Source organism: Heterocephalus glaber, unplaced genomic scaffold (assembly GCF_053883595.1).
Source record: "Heterocephalus glaber isolate CG9 unplaced genomic scaffold, H.glaber_assembly_v1.0 deba00001673, whole genome shotgun sequence".
NCBI classification, from domain to species: Eukaryota; Metazoa; Chordata; class Mammalia; order Rodentia; family Bathyergidae; genus Heterocephalus; species Heterocephalus glaber.
In genome coordinates, this window is record NW_028258410.1 from 20,373,322 (window position 1) to 20,399,166 (window position 25,845).

Consider the following 25,845-nt stretch of genomic DNA (forward strand, 5'->3'; position numbering starts at 1 on the left):
ATGGGGAAAGAAAATAGTGATCAAAAAACATCTTTAGGTAAAACACACAAGAAGTCTCCAGGAGATGACAGCTGAGCTAAAACCTGAAGGATAACAAAGATCTTGTGGAGGGAAACCTGGAGGAAGAGTATGGGAATGGATACAGCAAGTGCAAAGGCCCTGAGGTAGGAAAGAACTTGAGGAACAAAGAGAAAGATACCTCTGTGGTTCTGTTAATGTGAACAAGCTGGAGAGTTATGGAATTGCTGTTAATTTCCTCAGATATGATATTGATAGGGAGGTCATCTGGAAAAGCAACATATTCTTCGGAGAGGCCCACCCAGGTCCTGAGGGGCGATGTGTCGAAAGGTCTGCAACCTCCTTCTACATGCTCAGCAACATACGACACACACATAGCAAAACACTGACTGTGCACTTTAGGTGAAGAGAAGCGGGCCCGGTGTACTCTTCTTTCAACTTTTCATAATAAAAAGGGAAGCAAGAGAGCAAGAAAAGATACTGAAGCAGCAGGAGGGACAGGATCACATATCTCATGACTGCTCAGGAATTCAGATTTCCATCTAAGCGGAGGGGATTTTAAGCCTGGAAGTGGCATAACCTGGTTTGCTTGAACATCATCAGCCTAGCTGCTCTGAAGTTTCCCAGTGCAGCTTCGTAAGCCCTGGAAAGTCTCCCGGGCCCATGTGAGCATGTTTCTAACTCTGACTTAATGAATGCTCGCTGTGTACTTCCTCGAGCTAAGCACTCAGCATGTGTGCATTTCACCTTCATTCATCTCACTTAACGCACATGACAGCCGGCAGCGTCTTTGATCATATCCCCATTTTTAAATGAGTAAACTGAGGCCTGGGGGAGGTCAGCTAAGGATTCTCCAGCCAGTACCGGCAGAACCCAGTTAGGTAGATCCTCTGCGCTGGAGCAGCACCAAGTCACCATCCCTTTTTACTAACTGGCCACCATCATTAATCAAAGTCAATAAAGTATAATCAAAACTGAAAGGTGATGTTTTTGCAATGTGATTATAAAACTGGATATGCTGCCCCAGAGAGAACCCTAAACTGAATTGCACCAGTGGTCAAATGGATCATGCTTTTCCCTTTAACAAAGATCGCAAGCTCTACCTTGTCCAAAGAGACCTGCAGCTCTGGCGCTGGAGCCACGGTGCTCTCTGTAATACTTGGCTGCACTTGTACCGGCACTGCTGTGTGCGTTATCACATCAGAAATGACGTGGAATTCGCGTGTTTAAACTTTCTTGCCTGTTTATCCAAGAGAACCATTGGTGTGTCATTAAGCAACTAGACAAATTGTCACTGTTATCTGTCATCATTGAACAAGTTCTTCACTGGAAACAGGCCCACTGTCTTTCTGAGGGAAGAATTTAGAATAAACATCATCACCCTTTGAGATCACTCATAAGCAGCCCCCAGGAGACTGCAATTATAGGTGTTTATAATTCTCCCTCCCCAACTAACCCTTGATTCATAAATGTGCACTTTTAGGCGTCAGGCGTTAGAATAAATTAGACTATACAATTACGTGTAATTAAAGGGGAAATGGGTAGCACACTGCAAAGATTAGCTGGCTTTTGCTGAAGTAAAGCATGTTTGTGTCCGCGTGCTGGTCCAGGGAGGCAGCATGAAATACAATTAGTGTTCTTCTGACTTAATGGGGGTTTATGGAGCTGTTTTTCATTATCACAATATCTGAAGACATGTAAACAGTTTTTCTCTAATGCCAACGCATTTCTACTGACAAGACAGCTTGGGTCTAACTGAAAATTCAGCAGAATTAACCACACATTTATATTGTTATGGATGAAACTGGAATTGGTATTTTAAAACTCATGCAAAACCATCTCCAACTCAGGAGCTGAGATGTTTGATCCCAACCCCCTGAGGACCGCTGCAGGCTCCTCAGCTCTTGAGAAGCAAGTTTCAGCCAGACTTGCCTGCATTATTAAAGCCACCTGTGCCCGGCTCCGAGGCTTGCTCATCCAGGCCCTTCTGTGGCCAGGTTCCTACTTTTAATGTTTCTCCTTTACACACCAATTTGTTTGAGACATGTTAAAAGGTTGCCTTTTACAACCCTCATAAAATCCCATCTACTCCAACCTAGATCCAGCCAGAAGAGCCAGGACAATCAGATTGAGTTTCACCCTCTGGAGGAGAAGCAAAAACACACGGCAAGATTGTTGTTTTCATTGTTGCATGAGAGCCAAGGAAATCCCAGAGCGATTCGGGTTCATCCCGGTCTGTGGCACAAGCAGGCGTCCTGCACAGCTGGCCACAGAGGAGTTCGCAGAAGGGAGAAATGAGGCGTAGAGGATTCAGGAGAAAGGTCCCCGGAGGTTAAACCAACAATGGGGGACAGTTGGGGCTGCTGGAGGGGCTTGAAAGGCCCTATTGGAGTACCCAGCCAGCAACATCACAGAGACAGATGTCATCGGGAGCTCGAGGGAGACAAGAGGAAAAAGGCTGTCCCAGGCCGGTGTCAGGGACTGAAGACTTGGAGGGTCCTGAGAGTCTTCGAGCCTCCCCCAGGCCCTGGCTGAGGAACTCCCTAGGCTGGGGGACACCTGAGCCCTGAGGCCCCACACGTCTCCAGGCAGACACTGAACCCTAAGTGGGACCTGGACAGCAGGCTGAGACTTGGCCCTGGAGAACCATAGGGTTGCTGGGAATTATGGGAAGACAGTGGCAGGAGGTGCTTTGCAGATGTTCCAACCCCATGGGTGTCTGCCCTGCTGAGTGGCTCCCCACGTGGAACACACAGTGCACACACAGCCCTGGCCTGCTGTGAACACACACGCGCGCACACACACACACACACACACACACACACACACACAAGCATTGACAAGCCAGATCTGTCCTCTCCTCCTTAAGGGAGGGTCAGAGGCAAAACACAGACAGAACCACTTAGTTCTTTCAACAGCAACGATACACATCCAAAAGCTAATCAAGTGACTCCATCTCAGGCCTGCACACTGCCCCTCCTTGCCGAGGTTCTCTGATGAAGAGAGAAAAGGACAGAGGAGGAAATCGTGGGCAGAGCCCATATGGGGAAAGGAGAGCCTGCCTGTTCTGGAGGCCCAAAAGGCGATGTGTGGTGACACAGTGGTGTTTGAACTTTTCTGTGGTGGAAATCCTCCCATCCCTGAAACATTCTCCAGAGCCCAACATAAAAGAAGGCAGGATGCAGATCTTCCCTTAGGCCTCCCCCGCTCCCATCACAGATCTCCACAGGGCTCTGAGGACCAGTTAGAAAACTGCTGTTGCAGTGGGATACAGGTCCCCCAGACAGGCACCATTTCCGGTGGGTTAAAAGCCCACCTGCCAACTCTGCCTGCAGGCAAGATCCTTGACTTCTCTGAGCATCTGTTTTCCTAAAAGATCGTTAAGAGAGTGATGTGAGATGTCCAGATGGAAGCACTGCCTCTGCCCACAGAACCAACTGCAGCCAGGCTGTCCAGTACCGGAACCCAAACTGCACGAAGCTGATCCAGATGGAGAGGGATTTTAAGAAGAAAATACCCACCACATGCAAAGATTAAGAAAAGAGAATGTAGCTGGGGATTTAGCTCAGTGGTTCTGCTGCCTGCCTCAAAAGCGAAAGGTCCTGAGTTCGATCCCCAGTACCAAAACAAAAAAGAAAAAAAAAAAAGAATGTAGAAAAACTCACTAATAATTTTTATATTGAATATATACTGAAGAGATGATAATTTGGGTATACTGGTTAAATAAGCTACATTAGGAAAACTAACCCCATCTGCTTTTTTTTAACCCTCTATTGGCCAGTACTAGACAATTTTCAGTTATATCCATGGCGTGCAGCATACATCTGTGGTAAAGCACCACGGTGGGTCTGACTTCCCTTCTGAGGAGACAGGAGGGACTCCAATATCTTGGGGTTCCACAAAGGTCAAACAGGAAGCATGACATTGTACTGCAAAATCAGGCAGTGCAGTGGGGCCAGCAGGTAATTTATAAAACAAAGTTCAAGGATTTTTCTGATTTAGACTAGATTCATCTGAGATGAGGAGGAAGACTAAGGCGAAGGGCCTAGAGTGCCCCCTCAACTCAAGACATTCGATTTGAATTTCAGATTTTAAAAACAAAAGAAATTTTAGTATAAGCATATCCCCATAAACATCCTGTTATCTTTACTAAATCTGACAACTCTAAGCACGATTAAGAGTGACAATAACCTAGGGGCAGTAATGGTGAAACTTTTAGAGCTTTTGATGATAAACAGCCCACTGCAGCACCTGTGCCACAGGTTTGCCACCACTGGCTGGGGTGCAAGAGCATTGCTCGCAGCTGGGCTTCTTGGGTTCAAATCCCAGATCCATCACTTAAAATTGGGTATTGAGCCAGTCACTTAACCACTCTGCACCTTGGTGTCCACAGCTGTGAAATGGGTATAATGCCACAACCGATTTCGTGTGTTAGGTTTAGATGGGTTACTACTGCCCATGAGTGCTTTTCTATAGAAGAATCTGTTTCCCTTTAGCAGCTCAGCTTCATTTTCTGCAGCTACTGGTTGGTTCTCTGCGGGCTCTAGGCCCACCCCTTCCAGCCCCGTGCCCCTGGGCCTGGGCCGTGATGCTGGGGATAGTGGAAATCTCGGCAGACAGCACCACCTTGAGTCGAATCCCTCCCTTTCGGAGGAAGCAGGTTCGTCTTTTCTTTCCTATTCCCGGGCCATTTCTGGGCCGCTTTTCTCACTCGAGCTCAACAGGATTTCTCGGAGAACTTCCGAGGCGCGTGGGCAGCTCTCCCCGCGGTCTAGCTTGGGGCTGGCCCGGAACCGGCGCCTCTAAAGGAAAATGTGTGTAGATCCCGGCGAGCGCGGGGCTTTCAGCCTAGGCAGTAGGGCGTTTGCAGTGCGGGGTGAGCCCCTGTGAAAGGAGATAAAAGAAAACATTTATTAACGCGTCATTACGAGGGGAGCGCCCGGCGGGGGCTGTCGCACGCCCCAAGAAACACTTGGCTTTTCTAGTGCCAGGGGAGGAGAGAAAGAAAGCGACAAGGAAGCCAAGGGTTGTCTTCGTTCCGGCCAAGTGGATCTGATCGATGGCCCTCCCCACTTTATTACGATATTTGGTTTAGTAAAAATGCCCCCCTCGTCCGTGTGGGGCGCGCACGCACACACACAGACACACACACGCGCGCACACACGGCTCTGGCTCGCGTTCCTCCCTCGTTTCCAGCTCCTGGGCGAATCCCACATCTGTTTCAACTCTCCGCCGAGGGCGAGCGGGAGCGAGTGTGTGTCGGTGAGTGTGCGTCTGTGTCCCGGCGAGGGTGCGCGCTCGGCGGCGGGAGCGCGGCCAGGAAGCCAGCAGGGCCGGAGGCGGCGGAGGCCACAGCGCCCGGAATCCGCTCACCGCGCGCTGCCCCGTCCGGGGCCGGACTTCGGGGCAAGGGCAGCGCGCCCGCTCCGCAGGGCCAGGCCGGCGGGCCGTGCGTCCACGAAGCGGAGGTAAAGCGCTCGCTCGCCGGGGACGCGGGAGGCCGCCGCAGATCCCCGGGTCCCCGCCGCTCCGGCCAGGGCCCCCTGGCCCGGCGCGCGCGCCTCCCCGAGCCGAGGCCAGCAGGGGACGATCGGCGGCAGCGGCAGGCGGGGGCCGGGCGGGCCGGGCTGGGCGCCTCGAGAGCGGCCCGGGCGGGGCGCGGAGTCGGACTTTGGCGAGAGCGGCGCGCCGGGAGGGGGTCGGGGGTGGGGGCGGAGGCCGGGGGCGGGGAGAGGGGGAGGGGAGGAGCGGCGGCAGCGCTCGCCCCGGGATGCAGCCGTGGTGGTGGCGGCGGCGGCGGCGGCGGCGGCAGCTGCAGCGGCGCGGAGTCCCCTGCGTCCCGCTGCCCGGCCGAGCTGCAGCAGAGGCGGCGGCGCCCCGCGCCGGGTGAGGTCACCGGTGTGCGCGGGGTGAGTGGGGCGCGGGGCGGAGGCGTGGGGCTCAGGCGTGGGGCTCCTGCACCTCAAGCCTCACCTGTCTGAGCTCGGCTGCGAGCGCCGCCCAGGTGAGCCCCGGCCGGCCCGGACCGCCTGGCTCCGGCCTGTGAGCTGCGCGAGGAGGTGGGACCGGCCGGGAGGCGCCGGCGCCGGCCGGCAGCAGGGGGTGACCCGCTTGACCCGGCCGGCGGGCCTGGTGGGAGGGCGAGGACTTCCAGCCGCGCCCCAGAAGCAGGGAGCGCGCCCGGGCCCGCCAGCCCGTGGGGCACGGCCTGCTTGACCCCTCCGGGGTGAGACTCGGAGGACCAGCTAGAAGCCAGCCCACGTGGGGCTTGTCCGGGCAGGACACGGGCAGGCGGTGGACCGAATCTCAGAACTCTCAGATAGCGAAAGGACAAATAGGATGGGGAAGGCAAACTTCCACCCCGGCCAGGTCCGAAGCAGTTTCATCCCCCAGCGGAGAGATGCTCTCCTCCCGGGGCTACAGGGTTGTACAAGTCAGGCAGCGATTCCTGGGGATGCACTTTCTTTCTTTCTTGTTTAAATATTCCGTGTAGTGTTCATTCATTCGTTCTACCCGCACTTATGGTTCGCCCTCGTGCCAGCTGCCTCCGAGTTGGGTTCCAGGGAAAAACGCGGAGGAACTGCATCGGCTTCCTGCGCCCAAAGCGGCCGGGTCATTGGAGGGCGGCTGGGTAGAGAGGAGTAGTGAGAAATCCTAGTTTGGCAGAGTGACCCCTGTCCACAATTCCCTACCTTCCGGGACCCCGAGGACCACGCCCCCTGCACGCAGTGGGCGCTGCACACGGTAGGAAGACCTTCCTCGTGACCCCCCCCCCTTCTCGGGAGTTGTGATTCATCCACTCCCTTTCTGGACAGCCTTTCCTGCAGCTTGTTTTAATCACTTTGGAGTTAAAAGTCAATATTTAATTAACCAAGTAATTACATTCGGCTTACGTTTGAATCTGGGTATGTGCTCATCAGTGAGTGTTGGGACACCCGCCCTCCCCCTCCATCTGTCCCCTGCCTCTTTTCCCACAGTTCTCCCTCCCCCCCAGCCTGCTCTGGAGCCAAGTCCGTGGGGGTGACCAGGCAGGTGAGACAGCTTTCCCAGGACGCCCCAGAGTCTGCTCTCCCCAGGGTTGTGCATCCATGGAGTAGTTAATAGTGAAGGGGACTCCTTCCTGCGACCCCACCTCCCCTTGCAGGAGGGGGAGGGGTGTAATTAAATTAAGCCATTCATTAAAGATCGGAGGGGGTGGGGCGATGCGCTGAAGGCCGCTCCCGCCTAGGGGATGTCTCCCCAGCCTTCCTCGTCTCTCTCCTAGGGGAGGAGAACTCTGGACAGCTGTCCCGTGTGACTTAGTGTGACTTAGTGTTGAAATAAGCAGCTCGGGGCTGATGGTGCCGGCTTGGCTGATGGATAGGTGGACATTTGCACTGCGGGCTCTGACTTCACAGCCAAGATTGTGTGCAGAAGGGCAGGATGCTGGCATCACTGCCGTGGCTGAGGGTCAGTGTGGCTTTGGACTTTGGGATCTGTGTATACTTCTTGGGTTTTTTATTTGAATTTATGGCTTTTTGTGAAACCCTAATAACACGTTAAGTTTTCAAACTTAAGGGGTGAAGGGTGAGTGACTGCAGAAATCCTGGGCTCGGAGGAGGCCTACTACATGAGCTGAGTGTGTGCACGATGTGCGTGTGTGTGTGTGTGTGTGGCTGTGACCCCACCCCGAAGCTCAGTGGTTGGCTTCCCAAGGACCCAGTGAGGGGCAGGATTTTGGATCATGTTTCCCGCCCCTTCTCTGGCTTTGGTGGCTATCTACTTACCCTGGTGGGTAGGTGGGTGGGGCAGCCTGTGGTCTCCAGGCAGGAATATCCACCTTTTAGAGCTTGCTCCTTGAGACCAGAAGCCCTCTGCTGCTGAATGGGTATGTATCACCATCTCCGAGCAGCTTATAGTTAAAAGAAAAGGTAGAGTCTAGAACCAATAGGTAATTTAGGGAGTGTCACAGGGACCAAAAGCATTCAAAGCCACTATATATAACAACTCCTTGAGTCCACACAAACCCAAGAGCCAGGTCTTGTGGTTGTCGTCATGCTAAAGGTGAGGAAACTGAGGCACAGAAGGGACTGTGACTTGCCAGGAGTGGTCAATGGTGGAGTCCTTGGGCTCTAGGGTCCAGTCTGAACCAGTGGGCCATCCTCTCGACCTTGGCCTTTTATCCAAATGTAGGAAAAAAGCAGGCTAAACCAAGAACACACAGAATAACACTGAAAAGTAGAAAGCCATCAGTATTCCTTCTGCTCTCCCATACCACCATATTTGGGGAGTCTTGGGTTTGTCTCTTAGGGTTTTCTGCCTGGAGGAACCTATGCATTTGCTGAGTTCCTTTTCCTTCTCTTGAGGTTGGTGATAGAGTCGCTCCATGGAGGTCCGAGGTCTGGGACACTTGATGTCAGCCTTGGGCACTGTGACTGGCTGTGTGGCGGTGGCCATGGAAGGGGGCGGCCTGATGCTGACCCCCACCCCTCCCCAGCGAGGGCACCCTCTCTGGGACTTGCCTCCCAAGGCAGCCTCATGACAGGCCTTGGGGGAATCTGCAGGTGCCCCCAACCAGCCAGATTCAAGGCGCTATCTAATTGGGAGATCATTAAGATCATTATAATTAATTGGCATCCTGATAAATGGCATGATTGCCTAATTGGGGCGGTTGCTAGGGAACTAGGCCTCGCTTGGATCCTAGAGGGGAAGAGGCGCTGGGCTGGCCGCAGTTGGCGTTAGGGTTACAGACCTGGCCGGGCATGGGCAGGAGGCCAACTCGCCTCACTGCCTGGGCCAGGCTCCCTGAGCAGCTGCCACTTGTGAGTTGCAAATGAAATATCAGGGGTTTTCCTAGAAGGATGGCAGGGTAATCAGGATTCTTTCTCTTGCAAGCCACAGAAAGGGAAAAAACCCTCAAACCAGCTTAAACAGAAGGGACCCTGTTGGTTTCCATAACCTGAAACTCTTAGGGTGGTTCTCGCCTCAGGCCCGGAGGGACTGGAGCCTCAGATTTGGGCATGAGGGTCCATTCCCCTCCATCTCTGCTCTGCCTTCATAGACCGGCTTTCTTCCCGGCTCTGAGGCCGCAGGCTCTGGCAGCTGTGGGCACAGTAGTGAGGACAGCCGGGCTGCCTGGCCACCTGCCCAGCGACGAGATGGGGGTGTGTGACTCAACCTTTCTGTGCCTCTGTGTTCTCATCTGACAAATGGTGATGATCCTAGCACCTGTCCCTGGCTGTGGGAAAGGGTGGAATGAGATCATCAATGTCAAGTGCTTAGCATAGCGTCTGGCTGTTAACGCAATGGAGGTGCGAGACCTCTCCTCCCATCTGCGTGGAGGAAGAGCAGGCTTCTTCTGAGGTAGCGCCCACCTGAGCCCCAAGCTCCCCTCCAGCTGGACATTGGTCTGTTCTCAGTGCATACAAGTCACTGACCACAGATGTGAACTGCACACAGTCAGCTCAGGGTGGGTCCCTGGACCTGCTCTGGACAGGGACGCTGACCAAGGGGGCCCCAAAACCTGGGGGAATACGAGCTGGGAGTCCTGAGTGACAGAGCAGCAGGTGGCCACACTCAGGGCCACGGCCGTGGTCAGAGACCTGTCTGCTCTTTGGCTGAGGGGGGGGCCTCGGGAACAGCCCCCCACACACACCCTCTCCCGAAGGGCAGCAGGCGTCCCAGGACTTAGCAGCACAGATGCAGCCTAGCCCCATCCTGTGCTTTTGGGGGCTCTTTGCTGGTTGCCCAGCCCTGCGCCAGGAAAATCACCTCGAAGTGCTTACTTAAACCATGGGAAACCCGGACTGGGGAGTGAGTGGTGCACTCGTGTAGGCTCCGGATACACAGGGCTTTGGGGAGGAGGCCCTGGGACTGCCTGTCCGACAAGGGCTTCCCAGGTCGTCCTCCCACACATGGGCTCTGTGACTCTGCCGTGGGCCGGGCCCTGCGTTGGAACAGGGACCAGCAAGAGAGGACTCTGCACTTCCAGGGACCGAGAGGCTGAATCAACTGAAGCAAACCAGCCCATGCCAGGGCTGTTTCTGAAAGCCAGAAGCACCTCAGGGGAAATAAAATAGTGATGGACGAAAGATGGCTGTGTGAGGTGGGTGGGGGCAACGTCAGGCAGGTGGGCTGCAGAAGCCTCTCTGAGGAGCAACCCCTGAGCTGTGGCCTGCATTTTAGGAAGCAGCTGGCCTTGGGAGGATCTGGAGAGAGAGGGCCTGAGGCAGAGGAGGGGCCCATCCGGGTCGCCTGTGCAGGACCCAAATAGAAGTCCAGAGGTCAGAGGTGACAGGTTTATACTATGGTGGGTGCCATGGGAAACCATTGGTGGCTTTAAGGTAGGGTTGGCATGATTTGTGTTTCAGAGAGGTCGTAGCTACTACAGGAGGAATGTCGTGTGCATGGAAGCTGGGGTGCCAGGTGGTAGTCTGGGGGCACTGGGGCTGGCCTGAAGGGTGGCGTCACGGAGCCTCGGTGCAGCCTGGAGATCATTTGCCAGGGCGCTAACAGGACTCCTGGTGCGCCGAATGCTCAGAGTGTGGGAAAGAGCATCAGGGTCAACCAAGGGCGATTTCGCCTGCTAGGGACAGGGCAGTGGGAGACATTTTTGATTTTCACAGCGTGGAGGGGCTCTCCCGGCACCTCGTGGGTGCTGCTAAACATCCTCCCGTGTCCAGGACGCCCCCACAAGGTGGCTCGGCACATGGTGACTCCTCAGTGAAGCTGGGAGAGGCCTGGGAGGGAGCAACCTGGACCTCAGCACCACCTATGCCAGGCGAAGCCCTGCGGGTGGCAGAAACACAGACCTGCAACCGCCCTGAATCCAGAGCCACTGCAGGCCCAGGGCTTTTTTTAAGCCTGGGGGCCCAGCCTCACCCAGGGAGCGGATCCTGTGTTCCCGGCGTGCGTCCAGCCCAGCCTGTCATGCGAGTGTTTGATGAATATTTCAGCACACTCCATACTCCCGCCCTGGCCACCTCCTGGGGAGTTCTGAAGGCTCAGGCTGCACCCCGGGGCCTCCCCAAGGGTTCAGTGATTAGCGGACCAAACTAAGTAGCTGTCACTGAGCAGCAGACACGGGGAAAGGGCCTGGTCTTGGGGGATCTCAGCCTGGCAGGTAGCAGCACAAAGCCTCCTGGGCCAAGCAGCGGCCAGAGCTGCTGCTCCCCCCCAGCCCAGCCCAGGACCCCGAGGGATGCTCTGCAGCCAGAATATCCTGAACCCACTGCCCGTCGCTCAGTGTGATCTCAAAGCATGTGCTGCCCTGGGGCCCTGGCCTCTGACCCGAAGCATCGCCTGAGGGAAGGCCTGGCCCGCTGCTCAGCGCACCTGGGCCCCACTGGAGAAATGGAGAAATTCCATCCATCAGACTTGGTCCTTATGCCGGGCTTGTGTGGGGAGGTGGGGGCAGGGCCTGCCCCAGGGACCTGAGCAGTACCCGAGGTGTTTGGCCAGGTGGACGCCAGATGTGGTGGGGAAGAATGTTGCTGACAGTTTTTCTTAAATTGGCTTTTGGTGTAGAACCCAGCAGGGACTTGGTCCACCTCGGTAGCCAGGGAGGAGGCGCTCTGAACAAACCAGCAGCTTTACAGAAGCTCAGGAGGTGCTCACACTTGGTTGAAGGTACAGAGAAAAGCTGCATTTCTGACCTGCTGTAGACCCACTGTCCACAGACTTCTGAATGCGGACCATTTATGAGGACATTTCAGAGAACCGGAACCCTTACCGGGATTCTTAATGGCTTAGAATCATACTCATAATCATTTGAATCTGGATCAAGCTCCATTCACTTTGAGTAATAGAGTTCCCAGCCTAGAGTAGAACAGAAACATTTATTTCTCATAAAAAGTCCAAACCAAGGGAGACCAGACCTTAGCTGTCAGTACGTCATCAGAAGCTTAGGGTCCTTCTATCTTCTGTTCCTCTATATTATGTCTTTGGTTTTATTGCCTCATGATTTCAGTGTGGCTGCCACAGCTCCAGACATCATCCCCCTGAAAAGTGAGAATCTCCATTTCACCTTTCCACTTTTGATCAGTGAACAAAATTTTTCTAAGAATACCCACACCACAGACTTTGCTTTATGTCTCATTGAACCAGAGTAGGGTTTCATACTCACCTGTAAACCAAACATGGTGAAGTAGAAATGGGATTCTGCTGTTTGACTTACCTCAGTGGTTCCTAAATTACCAGATCAAACACCCTCTTCTTATAGGAAATATTTTTCAGGGTTGCCTGAAATAAATTCATAGATACATATCCTGTCTACACATATTCATCCATGAAACAGTGACCAATTGAAAGGAATGTGATTCATGATTAAATACATGCATTGCAGGGCATAAGCTTGGACACCGTGAAGCCGGTGGGTTGCTGGGCAGCTCAAATCCTGGGAGTAGCGTGGCCACACAAACAGTAAAAGATTCTGGAACAGCTCACAGCTCACCCAGAGTTCCCAGTGAAACAGAACAGGCCTCCCCTGGTCTCTTTTGGTGTCTGAAAGGGTTCATTCTCGGCAGCTTTTCACAACACAAATGCCTGGTGGGATGCTGGAAATGGGGCAGTTTGTCACTGGGCAGTGTCGTCAGTGACCCAGCACCCCGTGCCCCACTTCCTGGGGCACCCCAGCCCTGTGACAACAGAACAGTCCTTGCGTGCTCCCAGGGCGCCCCCTGATGGGGGACAGGGTCTCCCAGCTCCTGCCCCTCACCCCCTCCTGGCTGACTTGTGCCTGGAAGGCCCTACTCCAACCAGCGCAGGGGGTCACGAGTCCTCGGGTTCATCCCAGACCCAGCATTGTCCCCCTGAGCGGGAGCTGGAGAAAATGTAGAAGCCAGGGCCTCAGAGACATCCCCGGGATCAGCCTATCACTGCAGGCTCCACAGCTGGACGCCTGGTTGCTGGACCCATCAGGGCCTCATCGGTAAGCTGGGTAAGTCAGGGTGGCATCCCCCGAGTTCCGGTGGGACATAGGGACAGTGCCTGGGTCCGGACAGTGCTTCCTGGGAGCTGGGGTCACTGACGTCGCAGCTTTTATTGTATCAGGAGGGCCTTTGTCAGCGGTGGGCGCCCTGCCAAGCCCCCTGGTCACTGGGCTCTGTGCCCGTGAGGAGAGCCATCAGTCTAGTCTGCTGGTGACAGATGGGGAGAGTCCAGCTCGGGGAGCTGGCACAGGTCACGGGTGCCCGAGATGATGCGCTGCAGCTGCAGTGTCCTGCCCTCCCTTGCCCGACCCGAGGGACAGAGCCTGCAGCCTGTCCCAAGCCCCAGGTGGCATTTGTCACTGCATGCATGGCAGGTGCTGGGAGCAGGGCGGGACCCCTCACATCTGGAGAGGAGCTCCTCAGGCCCTCAGTGCTCAGCCACACCCAGGCCAATTAAACCAGCATCCTTGGGTGGGGGCCTGGGCACAAGGTGTCTCATCTCTAGGTAACTGCAGTGCACTGTGCAGCTGAGGACCAATAGGAAGAAGCACTGGAGGAGAGCCTTCTTTGGGGCATTTCCGCCACGTCCCAGAGCAGCTGTTAGAGGGTGGCAGCTGCCCCCAAACACCTTCCCTTCAGGGGCCTGCTGCGTCTATAATAAAGTCCAGACTCTTTGCTGTGTGCTGCACTGTGTGGCCTCCCCACCCCTTGAGCTGATTGTACCTCCGCCACACTGGCCAGCAAAGCTTGCTCTGACCTCAGGACCTTTGCACTGGCTGTCGTCCCTCCTTCTGCTCTCCCCTTTCTCCATAGTCTCCCAAGTCTGGGTCCTTCTAATCCTTAAGGTCTCGGGTCAAATGTCAGTACCGTCTCAGGATGCTGCCTTGTTTTATGTTCATGGCATTTATCCCTGTCTGGAATTATCTGTTTGTGTCCCTTCTCCTCTCACTAAAAAGTCATCTCCTTCAATCCCCGGTACCAAAAACCAAAAGTCATCTCCATGGTTTCAGGAGACTTCATCCATCCATCTTGTTCCCGACAGCTAGAACCAGGCCTGGCCCTCTGCAGGTGCTCCGGAAATGTTTGTTGGAGGAAGGAGGCTTGTAGACCACCTGGCAGATCTAGAGTGAGTGTTTGGGTCTCCTTGCTTCAAGGTGGCTGCTCAAGGCAAGGAAGTCGAAACCTGTTTGTCACTTGCAGAAAGCAAAGGTCTGGGTGAAGAAGGCCGGCTTCTCCCAGGCCTCAGTGGCTTGCAGAGGAAGGACTGTCCCCTTTGTACCACACCAGGGCCAGCAAGCCCTGCAGGAGGACTGGTCCTCTGGGGCCACCTGGGAGTGAAGGTGGGGCTGGGAGACCAGTAGTGTGACCCTCAAAACCCACCCTGCTCGCTCTGCCCTTGGGATGGGGCTGGACTGGGCTCACAGGGCGTGTCTGTCTTCTTCCTTTTTTTTTTTTTTTTAACCTACAGTCTGTTTTGCACCTTTCAGAAAATAGTTGTCAGATTTTTAGCAATTGTAAGATTTCATTTCTTAAAAGTTAGAATTTTCAGCTCTGGAAAGTAGGAGGGTCATAGCAGGCCACGTGGGTGCCTCTTCTGCAGGTCCTCACCAGTCCCTGTCACCTGAGGTCATGGCCGTGTCTGTCTCCTTTTGTCATCACCCTGGCTCTGTTCTGCTTACTGCAGAGCCACGTTCTCGGTTCTTATGCCTCTGCTGGAGTAGTCAGGGCAGATCTGAAAGGGGAGGTGGGTTCCCTGCACCCGGCCGGCATCAGCTGTGTGCGTTTCCCACCCACCCAGGCCCTGGAGTTTGTCTCTGAGGGTTTGTTCATGCCAAACAGTCACACTTGAGGGACAGCATGTTGCAAATATGTTTGTGATGTTAGTAAAAAAACATCTGTTGAGTGCTTGTTGCCAGGCACTTAGTCATCAGGTAACAAGGCCTGTGTCACTTCCACGTTGTAAAAGAGGAGCCCGAGGCTGTGTGAGACCCACCAGAACAGGAGCTTCGCATTGGTCCCTCTTGTGCCCTGTGTCTCCGCCCACTGGCTCTGAACAAATAATCGCAGGAGTGAACGAATGGACGTTTGATGTTCTCCACATGTTCTGACAAGGATGCCACCCTTGACCAGGCGGTTCTGCCTCATGTGACACTGTCTGAGGGTCCAGGCTGGCTGTGCACAGCTGAAGAGCAGCCGGTGCCATCCCCCCAGGCGGAACCGCACAGGGAGACCCCACTGAATGCCTGCACCCTCCTCTTTGAGGCTGCTTGGGCTTCCTCACAGCATGGTGGTCACACACCGGCCCAACTCCAAAAAGTGCAGGAATGAAAGCTGCCAGGCCTTAAGCCCAGAACGGTCACAGCGTTCCTTTTGCCACATCACCTGGGTCAGAGCAGGCCACTGAGTTGGCCCTGTTTCGTGGGGTGGAGACTGCATAAGGGTGTGAAGGCTGGGCAGTGTGACTCAAGGTCTGCTGAAGCACCAGCCCCCCCCAGACTGTGGGTAGCAGAGCCGAACCTCGGTGCCTGCAGATGAAGCAGGATTCCCCAGAACATCGGGCGGTTCGGGGAGCCCATAAGATGATAGACCAGGCTCAGGAAGGGACAGGATCGCTGTCACCCTCCTGCAGGAGGGCCCAGCAGGCCAAATGCTCCTCGACGCCCCTCTCTGCCCTGGTCACTTCAGTGAGAATAGCATCATCTGTCCATCCATTCATTCCCTCAACTGTGAGGGGTTGGCACAGTGAGAGAAAGCCTGATTGGCTGATCTGGGTCATATGATCACCAATGGCAGGAGAGGATGGTGGCCTAGGCAGCTGAGAATCCTCAAAAGGAAGTTGGGCGGACTGGGTCCGTGGCTCGGAGGTAGAGCACTTGCCTAGCATGTATACATGCTGGGTTCAAGCACTAGAAAAATGCAGGTGCTGTTGTCTAAAGAAGGGGACAGATGGATAGGCAAGGAAAGTTGGAAATCACTCCATGGCCCCTGCCTAGGCAACTCTGTCCCTGGAGGAGCAGTTAACATTTAAAAATGAATAGATGAATGAATTTTTTAAGGTGGGTATAAGTAGAATGGCAACAGGTGCTGCTGGGAGTCTAAGAGTCTCCCCCACCCCCACCCCCGGATTGAACCCAGGGAACACTGAGCTCATCTCTTATTTTGAGACAGGGTCTTGCTGAGTTGCCCAGGCTGGTCTCAGACTTGGCAGGGATGACAGGTGTGCGTCACCGCACCTCTTTATGATGCAATACTGACATCCAGAGCCGCTGCCGTGCCTCAGCACCTTCATCTGAAAAATGGGGGTGATTAGCAGTGGTCCCTGGTGGGAGACCATCTGCATCCTGCCGTGGATGTGGCCGCCCCTTGCCACCCCTTTCTTCCAGGCCAGGTCAGCACACTTGGTGATACCCAGCAAATCCTCTGGCAGCTGTGAGGCCACGGGCCAGAGAAACTGACCCCCACTCACGCGCAGAGGCCCAGATCTCTCCTCCCTCCCGCCAGTCTTTCCAGCCCCTAATTAGGTTACACAGCATGTCAGGGTTGAAAATGGAGCTCACTCCAGATGTTCTCCACTCGCACCCCTCGGTTTAGCAGATCATCCCGTAAAAGCTCCTTCGGACTCCTCCCCCTGCCTGTGGGTCCAAGCTTCTGGAATAGTTGTAAGCGCCAGCCGTTTCCAAGGTGAGCTAATGAGCCGCTCGCCTGCTAATCACAGAGGCCTGATGGGCCAGGCTGGTGTTCGAGGCTGAAGATCAGGTGGAAAGGGAAGAAATAATTGGATTATTAATACCCGGCAACCAAAATACCCTTTCATCCCTGGTTTGTTCTTCCTGAAGGAAACAACATTCTCTGGACACCAAAATGTGCACTCTGTAGGGGGTAAACAGGGCTGGGAAGGTGTAGTTCAAGTAGGGTGGGGTGGGTGGCCACGGCCTGGCCAGCCTGTGGTGCCCTGCTGAGAACCAGCCCACAGTTAGGCATGAATAATGACTCTGTTCAAGTCTGACTTTGTTGCTTTTGGCAAAGGCCTTTTGCAAAAATAACTTTGTAACTCACTGGCAGGGAAGCTTTTGTCCTCAGCAGGGACAAAGGAACAAAGAACAGAGGTGGAAATTTCTATCTGATTCCCATTTCCCCAAAACACCCAGAGTGGACAGCAGGCATGGCCTGCCCACAAGACGTGGGCTCGGGTAAAGCAGTGTCCCTTATCTGTGCCATCCCACCACTCTCCCTGCTTCTGCTGCCGTGCATGTCTTCATTCTGGTCATTCCCACCACAGGCCCTTTGCATGTGCTTTTTTCCTTTGCTTAGAGAGCATTTCGCTCCTTACCAGCCTGCCTTTCACCTTTTATCTTGGCTCAAACATTCCCTCCTCTTAAGAGGCCTGCCCTGATTTACTGTCTGTCCTGTCACTCTGGAAACTTCCTCCAAAGTTCATAGGACATTCTGAAATTCCTCTTCATTTGTTGAGTATCCACCTCCCCCATCAGAATGTCAGCACCTGAAGACAGAGGCCTGGTCACGTCCTCTGCTGTTTCCCAGCATCACACAGCACCTGACACGTAGTAGATGCTCAGGAAAGAGCAGATGGCTGTGAAGGTTTGCCAGTCACACTCCAAGGGGCTTTGGTGTGCTCAGTATTTAGAACAGAGTGGATGTTCTTACAGCGTCTCCAGTGTGGTCTGGGTACCGACCTCCCTCTTACCCTAAACCTGGGCTCCTCACTCTCTAGGTCCCTGCCTGGCCCCTATGGGCATCCGAGTTTGTATCCTTGCTTTAGACAAAAGCCACTGTGGACGTATGTCTCATTCCAAAGGTGACCAGGCAATATCCAGCCCTCAGGCCAGCCTGAAAGTCTTGCCCACCCAGACTCGCTGCTAGTGGGGCCCAACAGCCCTTTCATGTGGTGGAATGGGCACGGGGCATTCGTGACACTGACTCTGGCCACAAGCAGGTGATTTCCCCTCTGCCTTTCTCCACGCCCTCTGAGTCTTCCCTGTGGTCTTCCAGGAAGCCCTCTCCTCTTGGAACGAGGCCCAGGGTCCCTGGCCAGCAGGAACCAGCCCACCACGTTGCTGAGTTCCATTTCTGGTGTTGAAGATATCATTGGTGTTGTGGTCCTGTTGAAGACTCTTTGTCCTCTTGGGGACATTTGGCAGCATCTAGAGAGGTTGTCACACCTGGGGGGAGGGGGTGCTGGTTTGCGTCTCTTGGGTACAGTGTGAGCAGCAGGAAGCTGAGAGACCCTGGCCAGGGGCAGGTGATGCTCCTTCCTGTAGGAGGGAAAAGACTTCCTTCCCAACCAGTGGACTCCACTCAGAAGGGGAAACAGGGTTGGGCCTAGTGCCAGCAAGCATGCAGGCAGAGAGCAGGATGCCAGGACCCCATGTCTGGAGTGCACGGGGTGTGTCACCTGTCACCCCTTGCAGAAGAGGCCATTTGCTGGATGTCACAAGCACCTGTTCTGGAAGCTGCCATCTCCAAAAGCCTTCTGGGAGCTGCCTACAAAAGCCACCTTTGATTCTGAGCCCTGAAGAAAAGCTGTGTGGTCTTTGGCCTCGGCTGGTGGGTAAGGAGACATCTGCAGCCTCCTGCCAGCCAGGCGAGGTTCACACCCTCCCAGCCTGGCCCTGGAACCCCGGACCAGCACCCCCACAGCCAGTCTTAGTGCCTCGGCCCTCACTGGGACTCCTGGACAGTGCCATGGTGACAGTGGCCCTGAGCTTGGAGGGCAGCTGGCCCAAAGCCTACGTTTAGTCTCTTCCGGCATCGCAGCTGAGAAGGGCAGGGGGAATAGGGCCCCTTCCCCAAATCACATCTCACACTTCTGGGTGGCTTTCTGGGCTTGTTAAGTGGCTTCCTTTGCACTACAAGCAAGGAGGAGGAATTTAAACAAAAGTGGGAAGAAGTGAATTTTTTAAAAATTTCAATTAAGATATTTCCCTTTTCTCTCACATAACTAGGAAAATGCGTTCTCAGAAGTAGAGGAGCAGCTGTCGGGGTACCTCACTCCCAGGACTGGCCCTTCTTGCCCTTTGGCCTCCTGAGAGCCCTCTGGACCCTGACGTCATTACTTTAACTCTTTGAGTCACATGAGAAGGTGGGTTTGGGTCGCCCTCAATTGCTGAGGCTCGGAGGCTCTGGAGCAGGCATGGCCCCAGCTCCTGGGCAGGATCCGACTCCCATCTCCCTTCCTGAGGGCCAGAGAGCTGTTTTCCGGGGTGGTTACAGACCTGCAGGCTCATCTGGCGTGTGACCAGGGCAATCCCTGTGGAGAGGGAGTCTTTGTCCCCACTTGGATCTGTCTGGCTGAGTGGCCCACAGCAAGGGACCTGAGGGACAGCAGAGGAGACCAGCAGCTCCTGCACACCGGCTTTTGGAGCCCTCGGCCACCACTCAGGAAGTCAGAGGTAGCCTTGAGGCCACCCTGCCGAGAGGAAGCCCAGGCCCAAGGTGCTGAGAAGTCACACACAGGTCACTGGGCACCAGCTGCCCCGGTCCCAGCTCCTGAGACCTGTTGGCCACGTCCATAGGTGTTAGAAAGCAGAGACCGACCATTCTGCTGTGTCCTGTCTGAATTCCTGATCACGAGTCTCTGGGGATAAAAGGAGATTTTATTCCAGTTTGGGAGTTAGTCACGTATAGGATCAGTCATTAGCGCATTTGGCAAATGCCAGTGTCCCTGCCATTCAAACATTCCTTCTTTTATTCACCACACAGTATCCAGACTCTGTCCCCTTTTGCCCTTTCACTTCTCCCACCCTCAGCATCATCCTGTCCCTGCACCCAGCAGAAGGACCCTGTTAAAACCTACACCAGCTCCCACCACCCCAGGCTAGAACCTCCCAGGCTCCCAGGCCGGCCTCATCCCACCCCATCCAGCCACAGTTGCTCACTTTATGTCCCTCAGACACCCAGGCATGTTCCTACCTCAGAACATTTGCCTTTGCTCTTGCCGGGGGCTAGAATGCTGTTCCCCTAAATATCCACGAAGCCTTGCCTTGCCCTCCCTTCCCTTCCCTTCCCTCAGAGCTCTGTGCAAATGTCTTCTCCCCGTCTGTCCAGGAGCCCTTCTCTGATGACTGTTAAGTAACACACACATGCACCCAGCACTTCCACCCTCCCTGCCCTGCCATACCCCTTAAGACTCGCTGCCTTATATGCCATAGGATTTATTTTGGCATCTGATCCATGATTGTTCACTTCCCGATCCCAGCATTTAGAACAGTTTCTATTCATCATAGGTGCTCAGGAAACATCTGTCGACTGGCTGGAAGAATTAGCAGCTAGGCTGTGTCAGGGGCTGGGGTTATGAGAATAAACAAGAAAGAGGCAGCCCCTGCCCTGTGGCCTATGTGAAGGGAGCAAGGACATGAAGTGCTGTGAAAAGGGCAGAGCTGGGCCAGGGCAGGAAATGCCCTGTCACCCGACACCTCCACAGAGTGGCTGAGTCAGGACCTGAATTCATGACTCCCAGCTTCCTTCCACTCTGCCACACCACCTTCTATCAATTGACAGATAAAGATAAGGAAAGTTCTCCCATAGCAAGGAGACCACTGAAGGCGCTGCTCTTGTCCCCAACGCTGCACTTCCATCCCACTGGTCCCACCAGCCCAGAGCTGACTTGGAAGCCACCTGTGTCAACACTCTGCCTCCTACAGCTCTTCCTTATGAGGTCATTTGGTTGTAAGTGACAGAAAAGCAATTGGGAATGAGCTAAGAGGAAAAAAGGGAATTTGACTTGTGTCCCTAAAGAGTCAAAGAATGAGGAAGCTGACCTAGAAAGACAATAGCTCGCACTGTCTGAAGGAGAAAGAGGAAGTCATTGAGCGTGAAAGAACCCAGAGGCAGATTTTTCTCCTGGGGTGAACTGGGTCCATGTCTCAAATGTTGTCAGGACCCAAGTGCCTTCCAGTTCACAGCGCCACCCTTTTTTGTGTTTACTTCCTCCTCACTCCACATAAGGCAAGATGGCGCCAGGGTCTCCACATCACACTGGAATGAGACAGTCAGCCAGTTAGAAAAAGCAGTTCCTCTTCCTAACCAGTCAGGACATAGCACCTGGATTACCCTGGCCAATCACGGAGGCAGGGGAGATGGGAGGCTCTAATTGGTTCCGGGCTGGTCACATGGTCGAGTGAACTGGGGCCTGATTTAAATCCTGGTCCAAGGATGGGGTGAAGAGGATCCCTAAAGGAAAACTAGCAACTGTTTTGGAAAGTAAAGTGAGAGAATGCTGAGTGGTTCAAAGCCAGTAAATAACAACCCAATACTGACGGGCCACTTACTGTATTCTGATTTGTTCAGAAGGTTTCCCAAGCAGTGAGCTGTTTCATCCTCACAACTGTACACAATGAATGCTATTGTTGTCCCCACTTTATAGTTGAGGTCACTGAGGCCATAAGAAGCTAAGTCACCTGCCAAACATCTAAGTGTTAGAGCTGAGAATCAAACCCAGGTGGTCTGGCGCAGATCCCAGCCCAGCCCTGCTGCTGTTCCCCACTGCATTTCCCTCAAGTACGTATTGGTCTGTCCACTTGCCTATGTCCACTCTTTTAGCTGCAAGAGCAGAGGTTTTTGTCTGGTGTTTTCACTGATGATGAATCTGTACCAGGCATCTAGTCAGTGCGCAGATATTTTGAGTGTATACGTTCTGAATGACCTCTTGACCATCTACTTACCAGACATGCAGAACATTTTGATGCTCAGCTTCTGGAGACTTAGAATATATATCATTTCCAAACTTGCACTGAACTCTGGCTGTGTCCTATGACCCCATCCCAACTGTTCGCCATTCTTTCCTCTCTGGTTCTCACCCCTCAGCTTCCCTGGAATCTTTCACCTGCAGCTTTTGCTGTGTAGACCACATGCACTGTCAGCTTCATGAGGGCAGGGCCTTTTCCTGCTGTTTTATCCACAGTGCCAAGAACTGTGCCTGGCACAGGGGACCCTGCAGTGTCCTGTTTGCATGCATAGTTGCACTGACAACTGGGTTGCTAAGCCCTAAATTTTGGCCTGCTGTGTACTCTTCTCTTTATGCCCAGTTTCTAGACCAGATCCTGAGGCCTGTCTGACCTTTACCTCCTCCTCCCTCTGAAGGTGCCTTGTCTTGTTCCTGGGGCTGCTCTTGAGAGCTGGCTTGGTCCTCTGCCTCCAGTTGGAATTCTGTAATCTCGCACAGAGACCCCCTGATGGGTAACCTGCTCCGCGGAAGGGTGGCACATGCCCCTGTCCTGTCTGACAGCCCTAGAGAGGAGAGGGCTGGAGAAAGCCTGCAGCCAGGAAAAAGTGGGATGCCAGGGGGTGGAAGGTTTAACGGGGCGTGTGTGCATGCGCATGTGCACCTGGAAACTTCCCACCCTTCCCACTCGGCCTCTCCCATCCCCTCTGCCTGCTCTTGGCTCAGCTTCTTTCCCTGCCTGGAGCACCCTGTCCTCTACCCTCTCCTTCAGGGTTTCTCTATGCTCTGTGGGCTCTCAGCGCTTGGCTCCTATGAGGCTTCTCAACCCTGGTGCTGTAAATACTTTCTAGGTAGCCCTCTCTGACTGCCTGCAGGCCAGCTGTCCCCCTTTCTTCTTGTAGAGAGTGGGCCTGGGGTCAGAATGTCAGCACAGGCTCAGCCACGCTGGTTCTGTGTCTTTTCAGCCTGGGGCCCTGCAGGAAGCAGATGGTACTCTCCAGCAACGGCATGAGCAGAGTATAAGAAAATGAGTGATACCGATCCCTGGTTGGGCTATGGCAGAGTGTTTGCAGGGATCTGGAGAGGGAGTTGTGGTGGTTAGTGCCCAGCAACCTGCCAGGGAGGTGCCGTGGAAGTGCCCAGCCTCTCCATCCCTCCTAACTCTGCCTTCAGCATGTGCAGTGGCTCTGTCCCATGTCACCAGCATCCTCTCTTGGGTATCCAGTTGGCAGTTGCCATCAGCATGAGATTCACCCACTCCTAGCACCCATAGTAACTTTCCTACAGTCTCTGGGATGCCCCCTCATTGGCCAGACCTGGGTCACGTGTCTGTGTCTGGGCCAGTCACGAGCTAGAGAGATGGGATGTGCTGATTGGCTCCACTTGGGCCACATGGTCCACCCCACAGTCGAGCTAGGCAAGGGGGAAGCGCCTCAACACAATGAGAGGCCTTACCAGGAGCAGGGAGGGAGAAAATTCTTTGTCACATCTGTAAATATTTTGAGTGCCTGCTATGTCCCATGCACTGGTTTAGGTGTTGGGGATACAAAAATGAACAAAGCTGGGCCAGAGATTTAGCCCAGTGGTTCCGCCGCCTGCCTCACAAGCACAAGGTCGCAAGTTCGATCCCTGGTACCAAAAAAAAAAAGGACAAAGCTGAAAAATATCTGTGCCTTTAGGGAGGTGACATTCTGGTGAAGAGACTTGGCACAGAAGTAAGTAAAACAGCCAGTTGCCGGAGGTGGTAAATGCTACCAGAGAGGGCAGAAACTTTAGTTTCAATGTGCAAAGGTGGAATCTGAGCAGAGATTGGAAGGAGGTAAGGAAGGGGCCACAAAGATACTGTATCTGGATGAAGGCTCCAGGCAGAGGGAATAGCAAGTGCAAAGGTCCTGGGGTGGGGCCCACCCAGCATGTTCACAGGGCAATGAAGAGTCCACATGCCTGGAGCCAGGTGAGTGAGGGAGAGAAGAAAGGAATAAGGTCAGAGGGGTGCCAAGGCAGGCTGTGTAGGGTCTTAGTGGCCCCTCGGAGAGTTTGCAGGTTGTTGAAGGCCTTTAGCAGAGGAAGACAGGCTCTTGCTTTTGTTGAAACGGGATCCTTCTGGCTGCTTCATGAGAGGGAGGCTGTTGCCACCATGTGGACATGATTATACTGCCTTACACACTCCGGGCCCTTGGCAATATCTGTAAGAAGATGGAGGAGCTCAGCGGGCAAGCAAGCTGGACCACCTGGGGGTCTGGGTCGGTTGTGGGGTGCTGGCTCCCAGGCATCTCTGCCCACTCTGTGCCTCCTTCTTCCTCTTGTCAGGACTGTCCCCTATCACTCGTGCCTTGTTCTGCTCTTCCACGTCCTCTCCCACACCCTCAGCTGCCCGATCCCAACCTCTCTGTGCCTTCTGTCAGATTTGGGGATCCTCAGAGGAAGTAGCCCATCTGGGGCTTTCCTGGCAGGCCTTCGTGAGTTCCCAGCCACTCCCCCACAGCTGTGGTGAGCAGGACTGGAGGTCAGTGATCACCCCAAGACCCCCTGCCCTGTAGATTAGCAGAAGCAGGAGCACTATCTACACTCTTGGGACATCAGGTGTGTCTGGAGACGTCCTGCTGGGCTGGGGCCCTTCGCCAAGTCCTGTGAGAAGACACAGGACAAAGAAGAGCTGCTGGACAGGCCTTCAGAGAGCCAGGGGGACAGGCAGCATCTGTGGTGTGGATCGGGTGTTAATCAGCAGCACTACATGATTCATCACAGACTCGCTACAGCCACTTGGAATGTTTTACCAAGAAGGAAAAAAAGATGCAGAATCCCTTGTGTCATTTTTAATTGATTCCTTGGGCATCCAGAGAAAGGCTGGCATGAGGCCAGGATGAGTCTGAGCCGGGGGAATTCATCAAAAATCGACCCACTGATGACTTGATCTGATGGAATAATTAGCTCTTGTTACCCTGTGCCCTGGTTTCGGGGCTCTGACTCCATCTACAGGAAGGAAGGAAGGAAGGAAGGAAGGAAGGAAGGAAGGAAGGGCATCCTGTTGGCAAGTGAGACCAAGAGGAGGGGTGCTCAAAGACCAGGAGGGAGCCAGGCCCGGAACCCAGAAGCCCGGCTGATAGTGTTCTGTCCCCACCCCACCGGCCCAGTGCTCCCCAGACAGCCTGTATCTCCCAGGTCCCTTTACCCACACAGTAGAGCTCCAGAGCCTTAAAGACCCTCAGAGAACACCTGGCCACCTGTTGCTTTATTTGGCAAAGGAAGAAACTGAGGCCACGGTGTGTGTTTTGGCTTCTGTCTGGTTGTCCCCCCATGCCTCATGCAGTCATAGGTGGGGCTTTTTCAGAGGTGGCTGGGTCTAGAGTGTGTGGTTGATTCATGGTACAATGCTAGGATTAAGGGTGGGTAATTACTAAATCAGACCCCTGATCAGTTTGGCACCACCCTAATCCCAGTAGCTTGGATACATATAAGGCACAGGAATGCTTGTTTTCCCTTGTTGCTTCCTTGCTTGCTTTGCTGTCTTCTGCCTACCATGAACTATTTCTCCTCTGTGATGCCCCTCTGTGGTGCCACCCTGCCTTGGAGCCAGATGATTATGGACTGAACCCTCTATAAACTGAGCTAAATAAACCTTTCCCCCTTTAATTTTGGGTGTCAGGTATTTTGTCTGAGCAACGAGAAAAGAGCAATACAATGTTCCTAGGAACTGGCTCCCAGATCTGCCTCCAGAGGGTCTGTCGAGCAGGCCAAGTCTAGCCAGATGAGTGTGAACCCTTCTCTGCCACATGATCGTGGGGCAGTGATGTTAACTGGGCCTTGCCTTCGCCATCTGTTAAATGGGTTTAATATCAACAGGTAAACAATGGGTGGACACCTGTAAAATGCTCCAGGGAGTGGCTGGGCCATGCGAGCTCTCAGGAAGCATTTGTTGTTCTTAGTTCTAGAGGGAAACAGTTGGCGTGTGGAGAGCAGACCTTGGGAATCTCCTTGCCATGTTATGCTGTCTCTGTGGCTGTGAAGTTGGAGGAGCGTGGACGTACATCCCACGGGGGAGGGGGCATCCCGTCATCAGGGTGGTTCTTAGACCTAGGAGATGGCGCGGGTGTTCCTCCCATCAGCCCTCAGTGCCGCCAAGTCCGGGATGGTGTTGATGTGCTGCCTCCTTTCCACGCCCTCTGGCCTGTCCTGAAGAGGGCGCCCAAGAGCGGGGGGGGGGGACAGGGCGGGGCAGGGGTGCACAGGGAGCAGGTG

General features: G+C 54.2%; 1 protein-coding gene and 1 long non-coding RNA gene across 15 annotated transcripts in view; one reads left to right on the plus strand and one right to left on the minus strand.

The window, feature by feature from the left end:
- Positions 1 to 2,186: 2,186 nt before the first annotated feature.
- Positions 2,187 to 6,877, minus strand: LOC110344555 (uncharacterized). The gene is made up of 2 exons (XR_002387183.2): positions 5,992 to 6,877; positions 2,187 to 4,902 (listed from the first exon to the last, which is right to left on the minus strand). It is a non-coding gene; the product is annotated as an uncharacterized LOC110344555 (long non-coding RNA).
- The window catches only part of Sulf2 (sulfatase 2), a 98,453-nt gene continuing 77,605 nt past the window's right edge, over positions 4,998 to 25,845 (plus strand). For 5 of the 14 annotated variants that reach the window (XR_015446073.1, XR_015446074.1, XM_004858086.4 and 2 more), the window contains exon 1: positions 4,998 to 5,280. Coding sequence is in view for 4 of the 14 variants with exons in the window: in XM_004858086.4 (XP_004858143.2) it covers positions 5,119 to 5,280 (162 nt within the window). In the remaining 10 variants the exon portion in view is untranslated. Of the gene's footprint in view, positions 5,281 to 5,317; positions 5,487 to 5,791; positions 5,928 to 7,333; positions 7,468 to 25,845 lie in introns of those variants that run through there. The other 9 variants (XM_004858089.4, XM_087197765.1, XM_004858090.4 and 6 more) reach the window with 7 other exon arrangements.